This window comes from Cyrtonyx montezumae, unplaced genomic scaffold (assembly GCF_038088225.1).
Source record: "Cyrtonyx montezumae isolate F1298 unplaced genomic scaffold, pur_monq_1.0 scaffold_8, whole genome shotgun sequence".
Lineage (NCBI taxonomy): Eukaryota > Metazoa > Chordata > Aves > Galliformes > Odontophoridae > Cyrtonyx > Cyrtonyx montezumae.
In genome coordinates, this window is record NW_027072089.1 from 86,169,576 (window position 1) to 86,190,970 (window position 21,395).

General features: G+C 36.8%; 1 protein-coding gene across 1 annotated transcript in view; it reads left to right on the forward strand.

Annotated features, from left to right (window-relative positions):
* The window catches only part of CDKAL1 (CDK5 regulatory subunit associated protein 1 like 1), a 335,413-nt gene that overhangs the window by 94,261 nt on the left and 219,757 nt on the right, over positions 1-21,395 (forward strand). The window contains exons 5-6 of the mRNA XM_065752679.1: positions 10,584-10,680; positions 17,509-17,557. Coding sequence (XP_065608751.1) covers positions 10,584-10,680; positions 17,509-17,557 — 146 coding nt within the window. The remainder of the gene's footprint in view (positions 1-10,583; positions 10,681-17,508; positions 17,558-21,395) is intronic.

The following is a 21,395-nucleotide window of genomic DNA, read 5'->3' on the forward strand; positions in this document are numbered from 1 at the left end:
TTGAGCATGCATCACAGTAACCAAGGGCTGACTACAAATAGAAGTAACTTACAGGTTCCTTAAGGAAGTTAAGTTTGAAGCAATAGCTTCTACTGTAGCTCTATTCCCCAGATGTCTTCTGTTGATCTAGAGATGTGAGTACAGAATATACCTGCTGCTGCAGGTCTGAAAGTAGAGACAATTTGAGAACCAGATATAAAATATAGGCCCTTTCTGGTGCAAAACCTGCCTGGAAAGCTAGAAATTTACCTGTGAGCTTTTAGAAATGCAGGCAGAACATGAACTACAGAAAATCTTTTTTCTCCTTGAGGAGCAAAGGAAGGTAATACCCTTTCTGATATAGCTCAAGAAGGGTGCAATCTCTATCCAGCAATGCTGCCAACCCTTGAAGGAGTGTGAAAAGGAGTGGATTCAGGCTCCACCTCTTATGGTTACTCAGGCGCATTGCTTACACCTGTGCTCCCTGGGTTAGCCACCTTCTCACCTGGTGCTCATTGGTTCATGCTGTGACCTGCCAAGTTCCGTTAACTCCTTGAAATTGGAGACTGTTACTGAAACTTTATCTGTGAGGTACCTAACTTATTTTGCATAGTACTTGCAAAATAACCTTTACATTTACTCATTGCTACACTGTGTTACTAAAACTACTGCTCAGTGGCCTTTGGCAGTGAGGCCTTTTTCATGGTGTTTTGGACAATGGAATGAGAGAGAAAACTGAAATCCTTTTGCCTTACTCTGCTGAAATAGTCACTGCCATTAGTTGTGTGATGCAGACTTTGTTTAGTGCTAGGATCTGCTTATTCTTTGAGAAACGAATGTTTGTATGTATGTACAGGTAAAGAGGTACTATAAAGATACTGGTTTTAGTTTGTAGGTATAAATGTTTGAGGGAAGTGTGTAAAAACTAGAATGGGAACATTGAACTTTCATTGAAAACTTTCATATGCATATTGGATTGCTGTTTATTAAAAATATTTAATGTCGACACATATGAGCCCCTGCTTACTGCATGAGTCCTTCATGTTTTTCTGGCCTTTCAGATATGCATAATAACCTGAAACTTTAATGAAGCTATGCCTTTATTAACTCTCTGAAATGCCTAGAAGAGCACTGAACTCGTAGAACATTATCTGTTGCCAGAACTGCTAGAATGATATCATGGCTGTTTTAGGAGATGTTCTTGGGAAAGCTGATACGTTTAGAGAAGTAAATCCTTCAACTCTACTAAAAGATACAATTTTTAGTTCTTTACACAATACATTTTGTATGAGATTTAGATGAGTGAACTGAGCTGCTTGTAGGATTGCTTTCTCTCTACCTCCCAAATATTGCTTTTCCTAATCATATACATCTAGAAGAGTAAAATAGCATGGATATAAGAGTGCTGCGTGAATTGTTAGGGACAGCAGATGAAGCTGCTCTGATCAATCCCACTTCACAGCGGGAGTTCACTAAAGCCACATCATACTGCTTGATGCACTTGTGACTTTCCTGCTTGCTAATGGCATCATCTTCCATTCCAGTGATATTCAAGCATCAGTGACTGTGACTTCTAGCAGTGTACAGGCAAAGTGCAGTCTTTGTGCGTGTCACCTGGGAATTTCCTTTTTGTTTTGTTATTTGATAATACTATTAAAATTGCTCGATCATTTCCCTCGCCCTGCTCGCCACTTTTCTTTTTGTGCAGCCCAGGATACAGTTGGCTTTCTGGGTCGTGAGGGCACATTGATGGCTCATATCTAACTTGTCATCCATCAGTTCCCAAGTTCTTTTTGGCAGAGCTGCGCTGAGTTATTTTGTCCCCCATCTTGGATTGATACGGTACAAATACTAAAACAGAGCATTATAGTTATTACTGGAATATCTGTAGAAAGAATGGAGAAGTAGAGTGATATTTAAGAGGGTTATACAGTAGTTCACTGTAATGATTTTGATTTCCACTTCTTTAATCTTTGAGTTAGCATTTTAATGTCCCTTTCAAAGCAAATTTACAGGACACTTTCATTCACCAGTTTTGATACAGATACATCTGATTGAACAGACAGTCTGTGTTTCCCCAAATACATTCAAGGTAGGATTAAATTCTTGAGTTTGAATAGTGTGAATAATGTCTTGTTATATCAAAGTAGTAGAAAGAATCACATGCTTGAAAGAGAAAAGTAGTGGTAGGATATAGAAAGGAAAAATAAAGTTGTTACTGTTAGTTTTGGAATTATTTCTGCTGCTTCTGAAAAGAATTTCAACATGAATTTCCTTAGATTCTTGCTGAAGAAAAGGTAAAATGAAACTGAAGTTATACAGATGATGAAGTATGTTTTAGAACCTTAATTTGTTGCAGATGTACTGAAGGACATGAAGCTTCAGGGATATGCATGAGCTGGTAGTTTTCCTTTTGAGTACTTTCAGCTTTACCATCTCCAGCAGTTTCTTGGCAGTGTGGTTACCAACAGCCTCTGCTTTTGCTGAGCAGGATCAGCAGAACTTCAGTAGATCTAGTCTCTGAAAGAAATTCAGAGTTAATTACATGTACTGTAAGCAGAGAGCTAATAGTCTGATGCAAAAGGTGGGAATAGAAGGCACCTAGTTTTGAGGATGTCTGAAGTGTGAAGTTTTTTGTTAAGGGCTTTCAGCATCGCATAAAGTAATAATAAGATAAATATAACGACTTTTTCCTTTCTCAATCCCAACATAGTTAAAATATTAATTATGGAAAACATTACCTTTGCAGATACTATTTTTGTGACACATTTAAACATGCAAGTATGACCATAGGACAAACCAACATGCTAAACTCCATTATGTCTGCTTATTTTTGTTGTTTTTCAGATTTTACTGAAATAAGAATTTTGAGCAGGGAATTTGTGACGAAAGGCCTACCACAGGAAGACACCTGTTAGGCAGTACTTAGGTGTATACCTAATTGTAAACTTAAGAAATTGAACGTAGGTGAATAGGTAGAATAGTTTATTTGAAGAATGAAGTACATTTAATTTTAATAGTTGTCTACATGTATCAAGATGACCTAGAGTAATTTTAGTTAGTATTGGCGTTTTTTGTTGCATTGTGAGGAAATAGTGATAAGGCTTAGGAAGACAGTAGGGCATCCTACCTGTGCTTACTGACAAGGCTCATGAAGTCAAAATTTGCAAAGCAACATAGTGATCTGACTTTCTGATTTGATAAAATCTGCACAATGTTTCTTATAAGGCCAGTGCAGAAAGAAAACAAAAGAGGCCATCATTGCCACTGAGCGCAGTATTTGGGTGAATATTATTTTCACAAGAGTAACTTAAAATTTAAGCACCTTTAATTGCTGCCTATAAAATGACATTTACAGAAGAATTGAGTAAAACTTAGGCATGGATCTAACTTGGTCTGGAGTTTGAAATGAGATTGCTTCCCAGCCTTCTGCAGTCAAAACTGCAGCTGCTTCCCTTGCATGCTAGGTTGATGGAGATGGATGGAAGCAAGCTTCTATTCAAGTTAAGGTATTAGAACTAATACGCAAAGCTGTGTTGAGAAAACTCCCTGTAGGTTGGAAGTGGCTGCTAACACATCACTTTGAAGTGTGATGCTAGCATCTGCAATAAAAAGCCGAATGGATAAGTTGTGCTTGTGAAAAATATGAAAGATGCAAACAGTCTAAAGACTATTTGTGCAGGTACTGTGAATATCTAAATGTACACAGTATTTTTTTTTCTTCCCAATGTATATCTTAGGGAAAAAGGGGTACGTAGCATATGAATTTTGAGTCAGACTTGCTCTTAGAGCTGACATTTCACATCTGCTGTGGATGGATATTTAATTTTTCTTCTCTTTGAACACATCTTTAGAACCTCAGTTTTGAGTCTGTTGTAGCAAACATTTGTCTCTTCTGAAATATTTTACAAAAGACATTTTTGCTTTTGTTGAGAGGATATCTTGCAGCTCATTTTTCACCAGGAGTAATTTATGTGCTATGTGATAGTTAAAATCCAAACTCAGCTCCATAGGTTTATCTCGTATCATTGAGTTAAATGAGGCCATGAAAGGGTTCAGTGAGCTGCAGAGCTTGGAGCAAAGGGAGAGTGAATCCAGATGAGCAGAAATGAGAAAGACGATGGACTGGAGTGGGAGGAAGGTGGCAGCAGACTGCAAGGATGAGAAGCAAACCTTTGGGTAGTAATGAAGCATTAGATTGGCTCAAAACCTGTAACACCACAGTTAGTGTTTATAATTTTTTCAAACCGAGTCTAGCCATGTAAGTTTATAGATTTTCAGGAATTTATTCCAGACACTTTACAGGCACCATCTTTTAATTCCAATAGTGTTGCGCTCTCCTTAGAACTTATGGCTTCCTATTGATTAATTCAACAGATGAGACAGTTGGAAGACCTCTCTAAGATATGAATCTTCAGCCAAATAGCGTTTGTTTTTCCCCAGTGACATCACATCATCATTTCTGTCACCTGAGAAGTAGTATCCTCCTGTTTTAATTTTTATAACCTTTGGCAGATTTATCTCATGATATACCCAGATCATACTGTAAAATGCCAGAGAGCTGTCTTAGCAAAACTTTTCCATACATTTTTTCATGCATTCCTTTGGGGCTTTCTAGTCACAAACTTCCTGCTGATTTATACCTTCATAACTTTTACAAATATTTGATAAGTGGTAATGTGGATTTTTTATAATAGAAAGGCCTGAGAATGACATGAGTAGACTATATAGGTTAATTGCACAAGTTGACTTAATTCTACATGCCTTAAACTGAAAGTTGCCAATTCTGTGCTGGCACAGTAATTGGGGTCAGGAGTGAGTTGTTGTGTTTGGTAGAAATAACTAATTGACATGAAAAAATTACTTGATAAAGTCAGTTGTCATCTGCTTTTCCAATTTTGTTTCAGAGAGCAGAGATATTTCCCATTGTACTTTATAATACAAATAATTTCTATCATCAGCATAAAGCTTAATAAAATTACTGTAAAGCACTTCTGCTAATTTATTGCTTTTGCTAAAGAGTTCTCTTTCCTTCTCTGGATTGTATTTGGCTACTGTGTAGTGCCTCTGCTGTAAGCAGCTTTTCACTCATTGTTAAAACAGTTCTGCATTATTTAATTTCACCTACAATGGATTTTGGTGGAGAAAAATTAGAGTTAATATTTATTTGATTTTGTATTTGTATAGTTCGTAGCGTTATCAGTGATCTGGATGAGGGAATCGAGTATGCTCTCAGTAAGTTTGATCAAGTTAGATGGGAGTATTGATCGATGTGAACACAGAAAGCTCTGCAGGTGAATCTGGACAAGCTCAGTCAATGGGCCAAGACCTGTGGTATGGCATTCTAGAAAGCTAGATGCTGGGTGCTGTGCTTGGGTCATAACAACCCCATGCAGCAATCTAGGCTTGAGAAAGAGTGGCTGGAAAGTTACCCAGCAGAAAAGGATGCAGCTGAATGCAAGCTGGCAGTGTGTCCAGGCCAATGGCATCTTGACATACATCAGAAATGGCATGACCAGCAGGCTTAGGGAAGTGACTGTCACTGTACTCAGCTCTGATGAGGCTGCACTTCAAATACACAAACCAAACTGTGTTCAGTTTGGGCACCTCAATATGGGAAGAATTTCAGTTTCTTGAGCATGTGCAATGAAAAGCAATGAAGATGGTGAAAGTACTAGAAAACAAAATGTATGAGGAATTAATAACTGAAGGGTTATTTAGTCTGCCTTGTTTGTTTGTTTGTTTCTGTGGTGATTCTATGTGTATGGCTTTGTGAGTTACAACAAAGTCATATAGCTTCCTGCACCAACTGCCATTGTATCCAGCAGTGTTGCTATAAAGACAATACTGATGAATCAGGCTAGAATGGGTGGCTTATTTGAGAGAGTAGTAGTCACTTCTTTACCCATGTCATGTCAGTGACCAAATTTTCTTGGAGCTCAAAAAAGGTGATAGAAAAGGAATCATAGTTCCTTTACTTGCGTAAAATTACGAACAGAATATTCCAGTTTAACCAGTTCCTGATAATGTAAATTGACATCCGCATAAAAAGGGAAGGAACTTCTCTCCATAATAGTTGAATCTTGGAGGTGGTTGTTTTTTTATGGTTTTTTTTTCGTGGTTTTTTTTTTTTTTTTGGAGGGGGGGGGTGAAGGGGAGGAAGTAACACAGAAAATATTCAATTAAATGTGATGGTGCAGTTATAATTGAAATGACTAAATCTACGCAATGGGAGCTCTGCAGAGAAGGACCTTGGTGTTCAGGTGGACAGCAGGGTAACCATGAGCCAGCAGTGTGCCCTTGCAGCCCAGAAGGCCAGTGGTATTGTGGGGTGCATTAAAAAGAGCATGGCCAGCAGGTTGAGATCTTCCCCCTCTACTCTAGTGAGGCCACACTTAGAATAGTGAGTCTGATTTTGGACTCCTCAGTTCAAAAAAATAGAGATCTCTTGAAGGACTCCAGCAGAAGGCCACAGACATGATTAGGAGCCTGGAGCATCTTCTGTATGAGGGAAGGCTGAGCAACCTGGCTCTGTTCAGCGTGGAAAAAAGAGAACTGAGGGGGGGGATCTGATTAATGTTTATAAATTTCTCAAAGGAGATGGAAGGCAAATGAATGAGGCTAGGCTCTTCTTGGTGATGGGTAGTGATAGGACGAGGAGCTGTGACCTAAAACTTGAACAGAGGAAGTTCCATACGAACATGCAGAAGAATGTCTTTATGGTTAGAGTGATGGAACACTCCAACCACTGAAAAAGTTTGTCCAGACAGGCTGTGCAATCTCCTATAGAGATAGTCAAGACTCATCTGAATGCTTGCCTGTGTGACCTGTTGTAGGGAACCTGCTTTGGTACTGGAGTTGGACTCAGTGACCTCTTGAGGTCCCTTCCAACCCCTTTGATTCTGTCAGTTCCAGTGAAGGATAATCTGTGAATGTGCTGCATTCACTGCATTGTTTACTGTTTTCATACATCTGTTTTCTTCTCTTTTGTTTTTGTTCCACACCTATTACTTTGGAAGTAGCTAGAATAATTCTTTTCTTCAAAACAGAATTGCTCTAATTAAATTTCTCTTCAGATTATATGATTTGCAAATAATTTTTAGGGAAGAGTATATTTCTAGAAAATACATGCTAATACAATTAAATTGAAAGTTCAAGGTAAGGATCATGTAATTGAAAAATATGAAATGTGTCTGAAAGAGTGGATATGTTTATTCATGTCTCTGCTAGGTTCCATGAGATATTATTCTCATTACTATTCATGTTTTTTGAAGGATAAAAGCTTTTCTAATACAGTTGCTGTGCTAACTAGATTTCTAAAGAATAGTTTTTGTCAGCTTTTGTTAATAAGAACAGGACTCATTAAACGATGTTAAAAAGAGGTTGCAATATGGTACTAGTGCATATTTTGAGAAGTGGATTCTTGAAAAATCTTGTCAATGTTTTCATAATTTCCTTAGAATGTTTTTTCCTGTATGGTGGAGTTTATGGACAGTACGATGTATTATTGATGCAATGAAAATTGCCTGTGATTGGAAATTAAGTTCTAAGATTTCTGTTTAATTGCACTTTAAAGCAAAAAGTAAATTAATTGTACAGAATTCTTTATTTTTTTCAAGACATTTGCAACTTTAAGAAACAGTTAAATGAAAGCAATTCTTACTGAGAAGAGTATTCGTTTTAACTCTCTACCCCCTAGCTCCAATTATAGTCCCTGAAGAAAAGGCAAAATGTTAAAGCTATGAAACAACATTAAAATGCCATTTAATTTGTCAAGGGAGACGTTTATTTTTTTTCCTCCGATAAAAAGACTTGAATAAAAGCTTTTTCCTCTGTAGTGCTTGCAGATTTTCAAGTAGATGGAGAAGATGGTTGCTAGCAGCAGATTACACCAGATGCACTGTTGCCTAGGGATGTGTGCAATCTTTGCTGGAGAGAGGTCTTACTGTCTTGCCTTGAGGAATTAGGTTGAGTCTGTTAGACCATGTAAGTAGTGATTTTTTTTTCCTGAGCTAGTGGAGTGTCACGTTCTGGTATGTGACATTTTTAGGTAATGCATTAAGTAGTTGTTTTTTTTTAACTTGCAGAAGTAGGTGACCTCTATTGAAGTTTTTCAAAAACCTTAAATATTTACCACTGAAATAAAAATGTGGCTTTTTTTTAGAGAAAAATTACTAGATTCATTGCTTAAGAAACATGCTAAATTACCATTTCATTGTAGTTTTCTTCTTTGATAAAATTCCTGTGGATACATTAAAGGATTTGCATTTATATTGAATATCATAGCATGCAAGCAGATCAGTGAGGCTCTGTATGATGAATATCTGAAGATTTCCTCAAATTTCTTTTTAAAGAAAAAGAATAACTATATAGATGTGTTTACTGCATTTATACTAGATGTAAGGTATCATGTGTAATACATTTTCATGTTAATTCACTCTTATCTCTTTATAGGATATTTAATTTGTTCCTTTGAAATACCTCATTTTTAGTGCAGCTGCTAACACAAGACATTTGTCAGGATAACCTACAATCTATATTGTTACTGTTTATGAGTTTTTTCTTTCATCCGAGTTATAATTTGTAAATAAAATTTTCCATATTATGATTACAAAGTGAACATTGTGACACAGTAGCATAGCTATTTGTAGTACCAGTCCAGCTTTTAGTTGTTTCCTTCACTAAATTAGCATCTGCTGGAGATTTCCACGTACTCACAGTGGAATCTTTGTTGTGCTTTTTGAACATCACTTTCTCTGGTGCCTTCAGCTTGGAGGCAGCTCTAACAAGCCTAAGAGTATACAGTCATATAAGCAATTGAATGTTTCGGATTAGAGAATTTTTCTGAAGAATGTTATGATATGTCTTAAACTATTTTAATGCTACAGTGGAGGCTTAATTAGCTTACATATTGCTGGAGAAAACTGGATTTAAGAGATTCCAGTTGGCAGAAGTCTGGCAGGAGGTTGTGATGTGACATGCAGCTATGAATGGCAGTTCTCAGTGCAATTGACATGTCAGACCTAGCAAATCTGCTAAAATTACTCAGTTCTTCTCTTCTTTACTGTTTTGTACATTATAAAATCACAGAGTAGTTTGAATAGGAGGGGACTTTAAAGATTATCTAGCACCAGCGCCACCTGCCTCCCTGGGCAGGGACACCTCCCACCAGCTCAGGTTGCCCAAAGCCCTGTCTAACCTGGCCTCAAATATCCCCAGGGATGGGGCATCTACAACGTCTCTTGGGCACCTGTTCCAGTTCCTCACCACACTCTGAGTAAAGATTTTCTTTCTAATATCTAAACGAAATCTTCCCTCCTTCAGTTTAATACTATTACCCGTTATCCTGTCCCTACACTCCCGGATGAAGAGTCCCATTGCTATTTTCCCACAACAGCTCCAAGCAGTCACTCCTTCCTATTATGTAGAAATCAATTCTGCCACCTCTCCTTCCTTGCCTCTCCCTTCTGAACAGTTCATAGCTATCTATTACAGCACTCCAGTTGTTTTGAGCTATCCCGCCACATTTCTGTGACAGCACTTAGATTGTAGTTTTCCAACTGAGTGTTGACTTCCAACTCCTCTAGCTTATTGCCTATGCTGTGTGCATATGTAGAGAAGTGCTTCACTCCAGCTGCTGGTCCTGCCACTTTTTGAGAGGAGGTAACCCTAATTCCTATGTGGTATTTCTGAAGTGTTTTCTTTATTTCTAATGCATCAACAGTGTACGGGTCTTTGCTGCTGCTCAGATCTCCATCCTCTACCCCCACTGAACCTAGTTCAGTGTTCTCCCTGTAATTCCGGCTAGCTTGTAGGCTAAGATGCTGTAATCGTTTACGGGTTGATATGTTAATAAATGGTCTTCAAAGTTTAATAAACGTAAGGAAGCTTTGCATCATGCTGTTTTCTATTCATTTTTAAGATTCTGTGATAGCTTAATACTTACTGTTCAATTTAAATTAAGTCAAAGTTATTACTAAAGAAATGGATGGTTTATTTAATCTTAGTGTTTTGGTTTTCCACTTAGTGCTAAAATAGTGCCAAGGCATAGGAATTATGTAGTTAATATTGACACAAACTTTACCTGCCAAATACAAGCAGTTAAAGCTTGAAAATGCTTAATGTAATTGTCTTTTATTTTAAATACAGATTTAGAAGACTAATGCAGTTGGTCATTTGTGAGTGGTACCAAATAGATGCTTCTACTCTAAACTAGTGGGTCCTATCTGCATAGAATATCACTTGCATTCTGTGTGACTTCTCTTGAGTCACACTCAATGTCTCTATCCTGTCTTTCGTGATAAGATTCTTTGCTGTCATTGTGGCAAATATTAAGTATCTCTGATTAGGACTTTCAAAACTGTACTCCCGTCCAGGGTGCACAGTGGTAATGCACTCTGTAGATACTCCAAAAACTGACCACGTGCTGTGTCATAAACCATGGCGTAGAGTGCTTTTGTTGTACTGGTTTGTTTTGTTTGAGAGTGCTTTCATTGTGGTTGCATTCTTGTTGCAAGATATGCAAGATATCTAATATGTCTGTTATGAAATTGAAAATTATCAGTTTTCAAAATATTAACACGCAGCTTGTTCTTTTTCTTCAGGAAAGCCCAAGAGGCGAACAAGAAAGTGGTTCTAGCAGGTTGTGTTCCACAAGCCCAGCCTCGTCAGGATTACCTCAAAGGCTTGAGTATTATAGGGGTATGTATCTTTATCAATTAGAAACCAAAGATTTTCGTAAATATTTTCATAGGCCAATGTCATTATGATAGACTTAGTTGACTAGTTGACTTTCTTCTCAAAAAAGCAGTAGAGAAACTTAGTACCTCTGGTTGTCTGCTTTCATTGGGAAGTACTTAAGCCTTTTTGCATCCACAGTGATTTGCTCTGGTTGTGGGATGCAGGGTCAGAGGACACGGATGCTCTTGACAGAAATGAGTTTCAGTGCCATTTGTAGCTGTAAGGGAGGTGAAAACAGCCATTGCCACGTAGTTTAAAATATCACAGTTTATTTGCATTAAGAAAAAAAATGCACCCTTTAGTAAAATCAGTGAAAGACTGGTAAAGGACCTAGGGAGATGTTACACAGGCACAGCTGAGAGTTTGATGTTTTTTTTTTTTTCTTCTCTTGTTTGTTTATTTATTTGTTTTTACTTCATTCTTTTAAGCAGAATGACAAAAGAAAATGATGATTTTTTTTAAAATTTGAGGCAATCTGAAGAGTTAAATCCACCAGTGACTGAGCTGTTAGACAGTAGCTAAGTTTTGACTTGAGAAAATAACCTGAGATCTTTTGGCATAGTGCAGCTAGTGCTTTCAGTATTCTTGAAATGAAGTAATGCCATCTCATTGAATCACCTATGTAGATTCTTCCTAAAAATCAGGGAGACAAAGCACAAGCTAGAAAGGATTCTTCATTGTTTCACTGATTGAAATTAGATGAATTTGTAAAAGGCATGTTTGAGTTGAAACACTGTCATTGGACTCAATGTGTGAATTATAGAGTGAAGTTGTCCTGTGTTATGTTCAATTAGAGTAGATGATTGTCCATCATCTTTCATATGCTAAGAACATGGACAGATCAATGTGTTTCCACTTCAGTGTGATAAAACAAGGTTGAAACTAAGTTTTTAAAGGAACAACAGCAGAATTCCAAGGCATTCACTTTCCTAACTACCATCGCACCAAATGTTTTATCTTTTTTTTCATTCCAGCTTCATTTTTAGATACATTATTGCCTATAAATTAACGCACTGCCCACAAGGTGTGCAAAATGTTACACTGATGTATAGTTGACAAGATACTGGTAGTTACAGTTCAGAGGAAGAAAACATACCTCCATGGCACTAGATGCAGGTGAACTGTTGTGCTTCTTCATCTCTGGAAATCAAAAGACACCAATCATAAGACACCTAAGACATCAAGTTACTCTGTGCAGCTGGATAAGAAAGGAAAATAAGAAGGTGAATGTTTTTATGGGTTTCTGTGACCTGTGATTGTTCTTTACAGTGAATGTGAAGCTTTCTACAATTATGAAGACAGATAAAAAAAATCTCTCAGCTGGTTTGTCACGAACCTTTGGCCTAGACTGTGATCCAGTATGTCAGATGAGAAATAAATATTGTTTTACTGCAGGCAGTTATGATGCTTATATTTGCTCTGCGGGCGTTCATAAGCAGTTGAGTGCAGATAGTGGTAGCATCTGCAGCAGCATGTCACTGTGTGGGCAAGGTACTGCTCCCTTCCCATGGCCTGTTCTCAGCTTCGTCCATTAGTTAGTGTTTTTGCGTGCATGTGTTTTGCAGAGTTTTTTGTTGTTGCTGTTGTTTTGTTTATTTCATTTTGTGTGAGGTTATTTGTTTGTTTTCAGGAAGTACTGAAGACTGAATATTTTTCTGTGGTCACTGATCTTTACTACTGACTCTACCAGGTGAATCTCAGTCTCCCTGGCAGAAACAACAGACTTCAGCTAGGTGACAGGATCCCTTATAGCTATTTTCAAGAAAGAGCATATTAATTGCAGTAAATATTCTCTGATCTTATGATTTGGAGTCAATAAAGGGTAATGAGTGCAATGTTTTCTGTTCTTACACATGTTGATGTATCATTGCACTCAGAATCCAAATATAATTTGAGGGAAACTATTTATTTGAATGTCAAGATATTTTCAAAGTCTGATTTTTTTTTTTTAATCACCTGATAGGTGCACTCCTCTGATGTAGTAGAAGTTGGAAGTCAAATGTTAAGAGCCATTTTCTGGAGGAATTGGAGTGCTCACTTTGGAGGATTTAATCCTCTTAAAATGGGACCAGAAGAGTTGTCATGTAAAAGGCAGTGGCATAACTCCCAAAAGCATCAGCGCCATAACAACTGGCAAGGGACTGACATGCTTCTGGTGTGCGTGTGTCCTACAGCTGACTCCTTCTAAAATTATTTTTGGGTTGTATTAAGAGGTGAGGAAATGAATACCCTTTTATTTATCGTGGAGATTGCTGGGAAACCTTAAGTGTTCCCACTTCTTTTGCAATATATAGTTAGGTCTGATTGTTCTGCAGCTTCTTTCATAGTGCAGTGTGGACCAAACAGTATTTCTGCGGTGCCTTAGATGCCCATATCACAGACTTCATTGGAAGGCAGAGTGTCTCTCAGAAAGTTTTGGATATTCACGAATTGCTTTTTCTATTAGCCACTCTACTTTTTAATATCTGCAGCCTCTAAGCAATGAGGCATTCATGAAAGACTCTCATAAGGGACATCTGAAGATCATTTCTCTTGGTTCTATGTCTTTAGAAGAAGATTGGTTCAAATCTCTTGATCCATAAAATGCTTATGACCTTAATTCAATTAACATATTAAGCTGAAAAGAGTCTTTATTGTACTAAGTCTTGGACAAAGTCCTACTGTTTTGTTTTCACACATGACAGTGCAGTATCTTCACATACTCTTGGTGTTTCCTTGAAAGATGGGAAGTTTCTCTAATCTGCTTGTTAGGTTCCCTGTTGTTCTTCTCTAGTTAGTATTCTTTGTTCTGAGGCTCACTGAGTCCTGTGTAGTACAAAACCACTGGTAAACATGCAACCTCTCACTTAACTACCTGTTAAGTGAATCCAGAGATTATTGGATTTTTTTCCCACTTCGTCTTGCAAAACAGTTTAAGGGTATTAATACTGCTTCTAAGATGACTCAGATCATGCTTGAGCAATTGGAGGAATTTTCATGACCATCCTCAATCACACCTCTGCCTGCACTCACAAGTCACCTAATGTGAGATTGCAGACATAGCGCATTGCAAGCATGGCTTTGAGCTGTTTACATCTAGCAGTCGTCTGCTGAATGTGATAATGACAGTACAAAGGGAACTGGAGGACTTTCTCTGATGACAGGCAGACATTGTGTAGGTTTGTGTAGTCTCCTAGCTAATTGCTGGGGCTCAGTCAGAGAGCCTGGGGCTTGACTCCCAGGAGTGCAAGGGAATACTGAGAGGTGAATGATTTGGACTGTGACTGACTTGTGTTTAAGGATTGAGCAGTGGTCTGTTGCTTCAGCCTCAGCATGGTTCACCTCATGTTTTCCTTGTGTCCCTATGAGTTGGATAGATGTACTTTCTGAGCTGTACTAATGCCTAACTTTGATCTCGTGAGAAAGGCTCAAAATTTTTTTCTGATTTTTGTTTCAACTCAAGCGTCATGCTTTATTTTATTCTTTGCTATTTTATTGTATTTCTCTGGCTGGTTTCCTGCTCTGGCTACCTCTTCATCTCTTGGGCCCTACCCGGCCCTACCCCTGTCTCTGCTCTGTATCCAGCTCAGCCCAGGCATCTGTCTCTTCCCCTTGTACTCCTGCTCAGCTGTCTGCTCCAGTCTGTCTTTAGCTTTTGTTCTACTCAAATCCCAATCAAGAACCATCTATAATGGACAAAAAGTCGCTGTGTGGATGCTTATACTAGAAAAAGATCGTGCAGTTTGAAGAGATAAATATGGTGCTATATCCATCAGTACACTACACAGTGTGGTACATCTAGCAGTAAAGTACCTTTTTGTCAGAAGTGATGGTTCATATTGTTTGGACTCACTGTAAAGAAATGTTGAGGAGTGGTGTCTATGCCCTTCATGCATCAAGGGCTTTGTCTCCATGCTTGATGGGCTTATTAATGCCTGCTGGGGACATGATTGAATCTCTGCTCAGGAAGGTTTATGGATGCTTTTGCTACCACTCATTTTTGAAGGGAGTACTCTGTAAGATCAGTGGGATGTGGTGTGATGACAGGAATCCTACAGCACTCCGCATAGCCAAAAAAAATTCACTACTACTACTTTGTGGTATTTCCTTTTTCTTAATTTTCCTGTAGTTTTTAAATTTTATTATTTTTTATTTTTTCAAATGTGAGTTTCCAGAACACTTTCCTTCTCTCACTCCAGTTTTACTCAGATATTTTACATGAAGTTTGGAAGCATTCACTATTTTCATCTTCAGCACTTGAGCACTTTTGCCAAACACTTGCAATAATTTCAAGTGAAAAATGCTTAATATGGAAAATAACATACAAGGCAGAATAAGCATCCATTCCTGGTTGCAGTTCTTATTATCTCCAAGATGAATAATTTTAATTATATATATGAACTGTCTTCCTGACAGGCACATTGAGACTAATTTAATTTATCCAATAAAGTGAAAATACAACACACTGTTTTTCCCTGGTTTTATTTAACAAGGGATTCAGGGCTATGCAAAAATTCCCCAGATGTATAATACAGAATGTAATTATGGAGGTGGTTCAGGTTTTGAACCATTGAGATTTCTTCTGTTTTACAGTGATTATGAACTTAAACAGCTTAGGATCGAGATGAGGCAATAATATTTTAGGCAATGTATTTGGCAGAGACTGTGTTATATGCCTATGCTTATAATTGCAAATGTATACTCTTCTGCTTTTAAGTTGCTCTTTTAAAATTAAAAGAAGAAAATCAATGTGTAAATGTCTTAGATCATATTTAAAAAAACAAAACCAAAAACCCTTTCATCTGAGTCCATAAAAGGGATGTAGGTAGGTTGCTCCAAAGTAGTGCCTCCTGTTTATTTCTATGGAAACTACAACAGATACAAAGAGCACAATAACACTGTTTGATAGAGCGAATTCTGAGATGACACTATTAACTATTTTTCAACAGTCACCACCAGTAACATTTTTGCTAGTAATGAACAAGTTCATATATGCCGTGCTTATAAAAGTCTGCACCAGGGGAGGTGGCCCGCTGTCACTGTCACCTCTGCTGGAATGCACCACCTCACTGCCTTACCACTGACATCCACCTCAGATATTGTGGACCAACATAATATAATAGAAGGTATTACTTTTGGAGCAGCCTTTGTATATACAAGTATGTAAATATGCACATTCCACATAAATGCTTGCATGTGCTTTATTTATGAAAACATTTCTATAAATGTATGCATATGTTCATAATATGAATGCTTGCAATTCAGAAAAGGATGTAAATATACAGAGTATATGTGAGCATTAAAATGCCAATATTAGTGATATTTTGAATAATGGAATTTCTAGAATTCATAATCAATATACTGTATTTAGAAATCCGAAGTGGGAGAGATTTGTGTTCTGAAAAGGCTGTATTTCAAAAGGAAAAAAAAATAATATGGACTTGATCTAACACCTAAACAAGAAAAGGAGCAGACTCCCACTGACTCCATGTGGAACTCTAGATTAGACAGCAACTACAGATGATTTTTTTTTAAGCTGTTATTAGGCTGTTTGGAAAATGGATGTGAAATGGAGATGATTGTGCAGCCATTTGCTTACAGAAAATGATATACACAGTGCTTTAAGGACACAGAGACTTACTAACTGTGATGCAAGTTATCCAAGTTTCAAGGAACTTTTTTGAAGACCAGGTTTTGCTCTTGAAGCCTGTACAAATTGTACTTTTGTGCTTGTTTTTCAAACAAATAAAATAAAAATCTCCAAGGAAATGAGTACAAAAGTCATACTAAATCTAATTTCATTATTATGCAGCTGAGAAAAACAGTATTTTGAAGTCAGTATTGTGGAAGAGATTCTGAATTAATTTAGAAGTATGAAGTAGGGCTTTCTGCATGTTGTTTTCCTGTATTATATGTAAACTTAAATATATATCTAGTAAATATTGCTTAAAATATATATGCTATATAGAATATGTAGAATACTTTGGTTGAAAGTTATAGGAGAAAATCTCAGCTTTTACAATTTGAGTGTTTAATCTTGCAGTGTTAATACTGTATCTTTCTACTTAACATACCAGTATAGTGTATAGATCATTAACTTTATTTATTGATTATCTAATAAGAAATAATTTAACTATTATGGGTGAATTTAGGCAGGTATAACACCAAAACGTAGATTTGTTATCTTTGTTAGAAATGCTATGTTGTGTTTGTGAAATGTTACTCTTTCTCATGAAGAACATCAAGGCTTTTCTTTCCATTTCTGTACACTGACTGCTGTAAGTCCAGGACAGCATCTTGTTCTCTAAACCATGAGAACAACATTTTTAGTTTCTTCTCGCATTCCACTGTCTTTCCCCTGCAATACTTCCTTGTTATTTTTCTCTCCTACCTCAAAATATCCTCAGCTTCTTACAATGTTCTTTCCCTTCTACTCTTCTGGTCTTGAGGCTGGTGGAGCCACGTGGGTGCTGGCTGCCCAAGTGACTGTGGCCTTGCAGCAGCCAGTTGGATCCCAAGAAGTAGCTAAGGCTTGAAGTTCTCTCTTACCAGGAGCCCACAGATTACTTCTTTTCTGTCCTTTTGGTGGCTTTAGCCAAATTCATGTGTTGCTACTTTTGAGAGCAGAAATCTGTCTAAGTCAGATGGTGAGTTTTAAAGTTTCTCTGAGGGCTCTGACAGAAGGACCAAAAAATGTAGCCTTAAAGTTTGCTTCCACTTAATCCAGAGAATCACATTTTTGAAGGAAGAACTATGTAAAGAAAGTCCAATTGTTCACTACTTAGCTGTTGACCTTCTGACTTCTTTTAGGTTCAGCAGATAGATCGTGTAGTAGAAGTTGTGGAGGAAACTATTAAAGGTAAGCACTACACTTCAAATATTTGCAGCTCATCTGTAAGATGCTAGCAGAAATGCTGTTCTGTTCTTTACCAAACCAATCTTTGCTTTCTGGTCTAGCTAAATGGACAGTGATGTACTTAGCCACGTGTGCTTAGTAGTGATGTTGGACATTTTCTGGTAGGAGCTCGGTGGCCTGTTCAATTCATAAGTAAATAATCCTGAGGAGACTTTAGGAACCCATTTAAGTTTCATCAGTGTAGGTGGATATAGTGATTTCTTAAAGTTTCCATCTTAATTCAGTGCTCTGTCTCCAGTTTCCGATGTTTGGTCCTCTCCTGTTTATTTTTTTCAGATATTTTGGCTCACTTGCTTGAGCTTTCTTCAGCAGGACAGATAAATTATCCACTAGTTTAATGTTCTTTTGTAACTCTATTCCTTGTACTCTCTGGCTGCCTTAATGTGTGTGTACATACAGTGCTTTGCAGTGAAGGGGGGCAAAGACAACATTGTTTTCTGAAGTCTGACTAGTAAACATTTGCTATTAAATAAATACATTTGTCTGGATCTTTCTGGGTTACCTAAGTTTGTCTCTGTTACTTATCAGGCCATAAAAATTACTGTTCCTTGAAGCTTTAGATTACAGGCTTTAGTTTAATTGGTTGTACTTTGAATATAAACAAGTGTCTGGTCTACAAAATGTTGCCTCGTAACTTTAATGCAGGAGTATGTTGCTCTGCAGTCCAAAATGAAATGTAAAAAACAGTGCAAAAAAACTTGAAACAGAGGAAAAAAAGTTTATATTAAGAAATGATACTGTGTTGTAAGGCTTCTAGTATGTTTTTTTTGGTACTGTGAATGCTTTCAGAAATGAAATGTGAACTCTTTATGTACTCCAAACCAAAATTTTTGCAGTTCTTTCTTTCCTTCTGGCATATATTTTATTTTTCGCACAGCTTATTGTAGAAGAGCCATATTCAGTGTATTCATACAGAACGTGCACAACTGTTCCCAGAAGCATCATGGTGGTCACTTCACAATGTGCTGGGAATAGTTTGTGATATTTACAACAGCACAGTATTTCAGATTCCTGTCTTATTTTCCTGAATTGTATTTATTCTTAGGGGGTTAAAAGGATAACCTGGGGTCAGTATGTCCTCCCTTCACAAAAATGTGCTTTGTAATATTTATGCAGATGCAGAATATTACTTTTTTTTATATAACAGTTGCTCAGGTTATCATGGTTGAATATTTTACAACTAGAAGGAAGATGATAAATCTAGAAGCAAATGTAAAAATTCTGTTTTTCATTGAGTAGCTTTTAAGATTTCCTTTTAGATATTGATGAAATTCTGGAAAATAACATAGCAAAAAAAACATAGTTTTTGGGGTAACTTATGTTCCTTTCTAGCTTAGTGTAACTGATCTGAATAAAAAGGAACAAGTGGGCTGCTGAATACCATGCATGGTGCCAATTCCTTCAGGGGTCTCTCAGAAGACAATAGAACCCAGGATTTCTGGAAAAAAAAGAAAAGATCAAAACCAAAATTTCTATTTTACAGGGAGGTGGCAAATAGTAGTCATAAGGCACAGTAAAGCTCTGCTTTTTCAAAGGCCTACTATTAAATCTGGAAGCTTTTACTTTTTTTTTCTTTGTTTTTGTGTGTGTTCATTTAAATTTGTTTAAAAATAATGCATAAAATTGTGGAATTGGAAATCACCTTCCATGAATAAAGAATTTGAAGCTGTCTTCATGTATTATAAATAATTCTAACTAGGAATTTTCATTATCTAAGTAAAGTAAAATACAGAAGTTAACAAGACTGTTAAGAATGCTTTATACTGTAAAATAGATCCATGTTATGAGCTTACATATGTGTATGTCAAGCCAAATGAAATGTAGCCTTACGTCTTTTAAAGTCTGTGACATTAGTAACAACTTGTGAGGTCTATGTTATCTTGAGGAGGAAGAGGGGAGTGTGGCATGGGACAGTAGATTAAATATAAATTTTGACTTGAGAGACAGTATACACTAGCAAGTTTTTAGTTGGGTTTTTGTCCAACTTATATGATATGATTTCCTTCACCTACCGTTTTGTAAGAAAATCAGTGAGTTACATTGTTGGTTTACTCTTGCACCGTGGCTTTAAAATATTTTAACTATTTAAAATGAATAAATTTAAACTGCATGGCATCTGCACTCTGCAGGGCAACTGCACCTGTAGATCAGCGTGCCTACATGAGTTGTCTGGATATCCTGTCTAAATTTCTTGTTCATCTTCAGAGTTGACATTTTTAAGGTTGGGTTTTCCTTAGGTTCCCATTTTTTTAAGGGCTACTGTAGATTTTTTATGGGCATTTGAATTTCGAAATACACAATTTACAAAAAAGGGAAACTTAAAAAAATGTATATAAAGCCAAAACCAAATCTATTTCCCCTCTACTGTTGTGTTTTTCTTTCTTTCTTTTTTTTTTTTTTTTGTGGTTATAATTTTCTTTCTCATTTTCAAAGAAAATGTCTAAAATGTCTACCCTGTTGGATTTAGTTGAAAGCTTACTGTATTGATCCCCCAAAATTACTTTTCTGAAATTATTCAAAGCATTTTCTGTGAAATATGGTCATCTTTCTTCTTGTTTTATTTCTCAGTCTTAAATTCATACTCAGAAAACACTCTTCAGAATAGTGTCATTGTGCTGATTGAAGAGATGAATTCAAGTAGATCTTCATGGTAGTATTTACTTTATCTGCCTGGAAATAGCATAATTACTGGCTCCCAACTCTCCTCTTATTCATAAACACATTTATGTGACTTTACCTTTTTGTCTTTCTGCATTAGAAAATGGAAAAGGAGGATGCTCATGTTTCTTTTAGTTGCTAGTAAGGGACAGAATTCTTAAGAAATGCTTTGATGCTTCATATTTCTATCATCATGAATTTTATATCAAGTTCAATTAAACTTTTAAATTCTCTGATTATCAGGTAAATTTTGTAATTTCCAAATGTGATCTTCTGAAAGAAGTGTGCAGTATTTACACACAGATCATACCTGGTTTATACTTTGTCTTAAGATGTATTTTAACTAAAGTTGTCTTCATGTACTTTTTTATGGCTTATATTGCCCAAATCTGAAACCTCTATTCTTCCTACTAAGGAAAATCCTAGATTTCAGGGAACTAAATGAATGAACTTGATCTCAGCCTAAATTTCTCAAAGTGCTATCTACAAAAATATGTCTGGAGCATGTCAGCCTTCCTGTTTCATCATGCAGTGCTCTTATATAACAGTTTAGTGAAACCTACTTCATCTGCAAATTACCCAAATCTTAAGACTGAATTGCAGCTATTTTACATCACTGAGAATTGCTATTTCTACTCACATGTTTAGTTTCCTGGTAACATGTAATGATGACACAGTACGTTAGGAAAGTGCTACTAAGCAGTTGCAGTGTCTGAGACAGGAGCAAACTTGATTGCATTTGATGTATGCTCCATTATGAAGTAAGACTTATGTACAGAATTTCAAAGCTGTTCAAGATATTTGGGAGAAACTTTAAAGTCTTAATGTAGAATATTTTTTCTTGTTTTTAAATGTAGGCCCTCGTGGATTTGAAGCTTTTGCCACCTTCCATTCTAGATGCACTAGCTATTAAAGCTCATGTTGAAGATGGGAGGGGGGAACATGGAGCTGGAGCATTTGTGTACAGTCTGCTTTTAACTTAGGCCTTAGGGAGATGAGGGGCACAGGTTGAATTGAGTTTAGTCTGTATTGTGTCTGTGTAACGTTTTCACAAAACAGAGTTTTACAATGGGTCATTAGATTTGGTTGTTAAAAACAGCCAAAGGAAATTACTTCAGAGTTG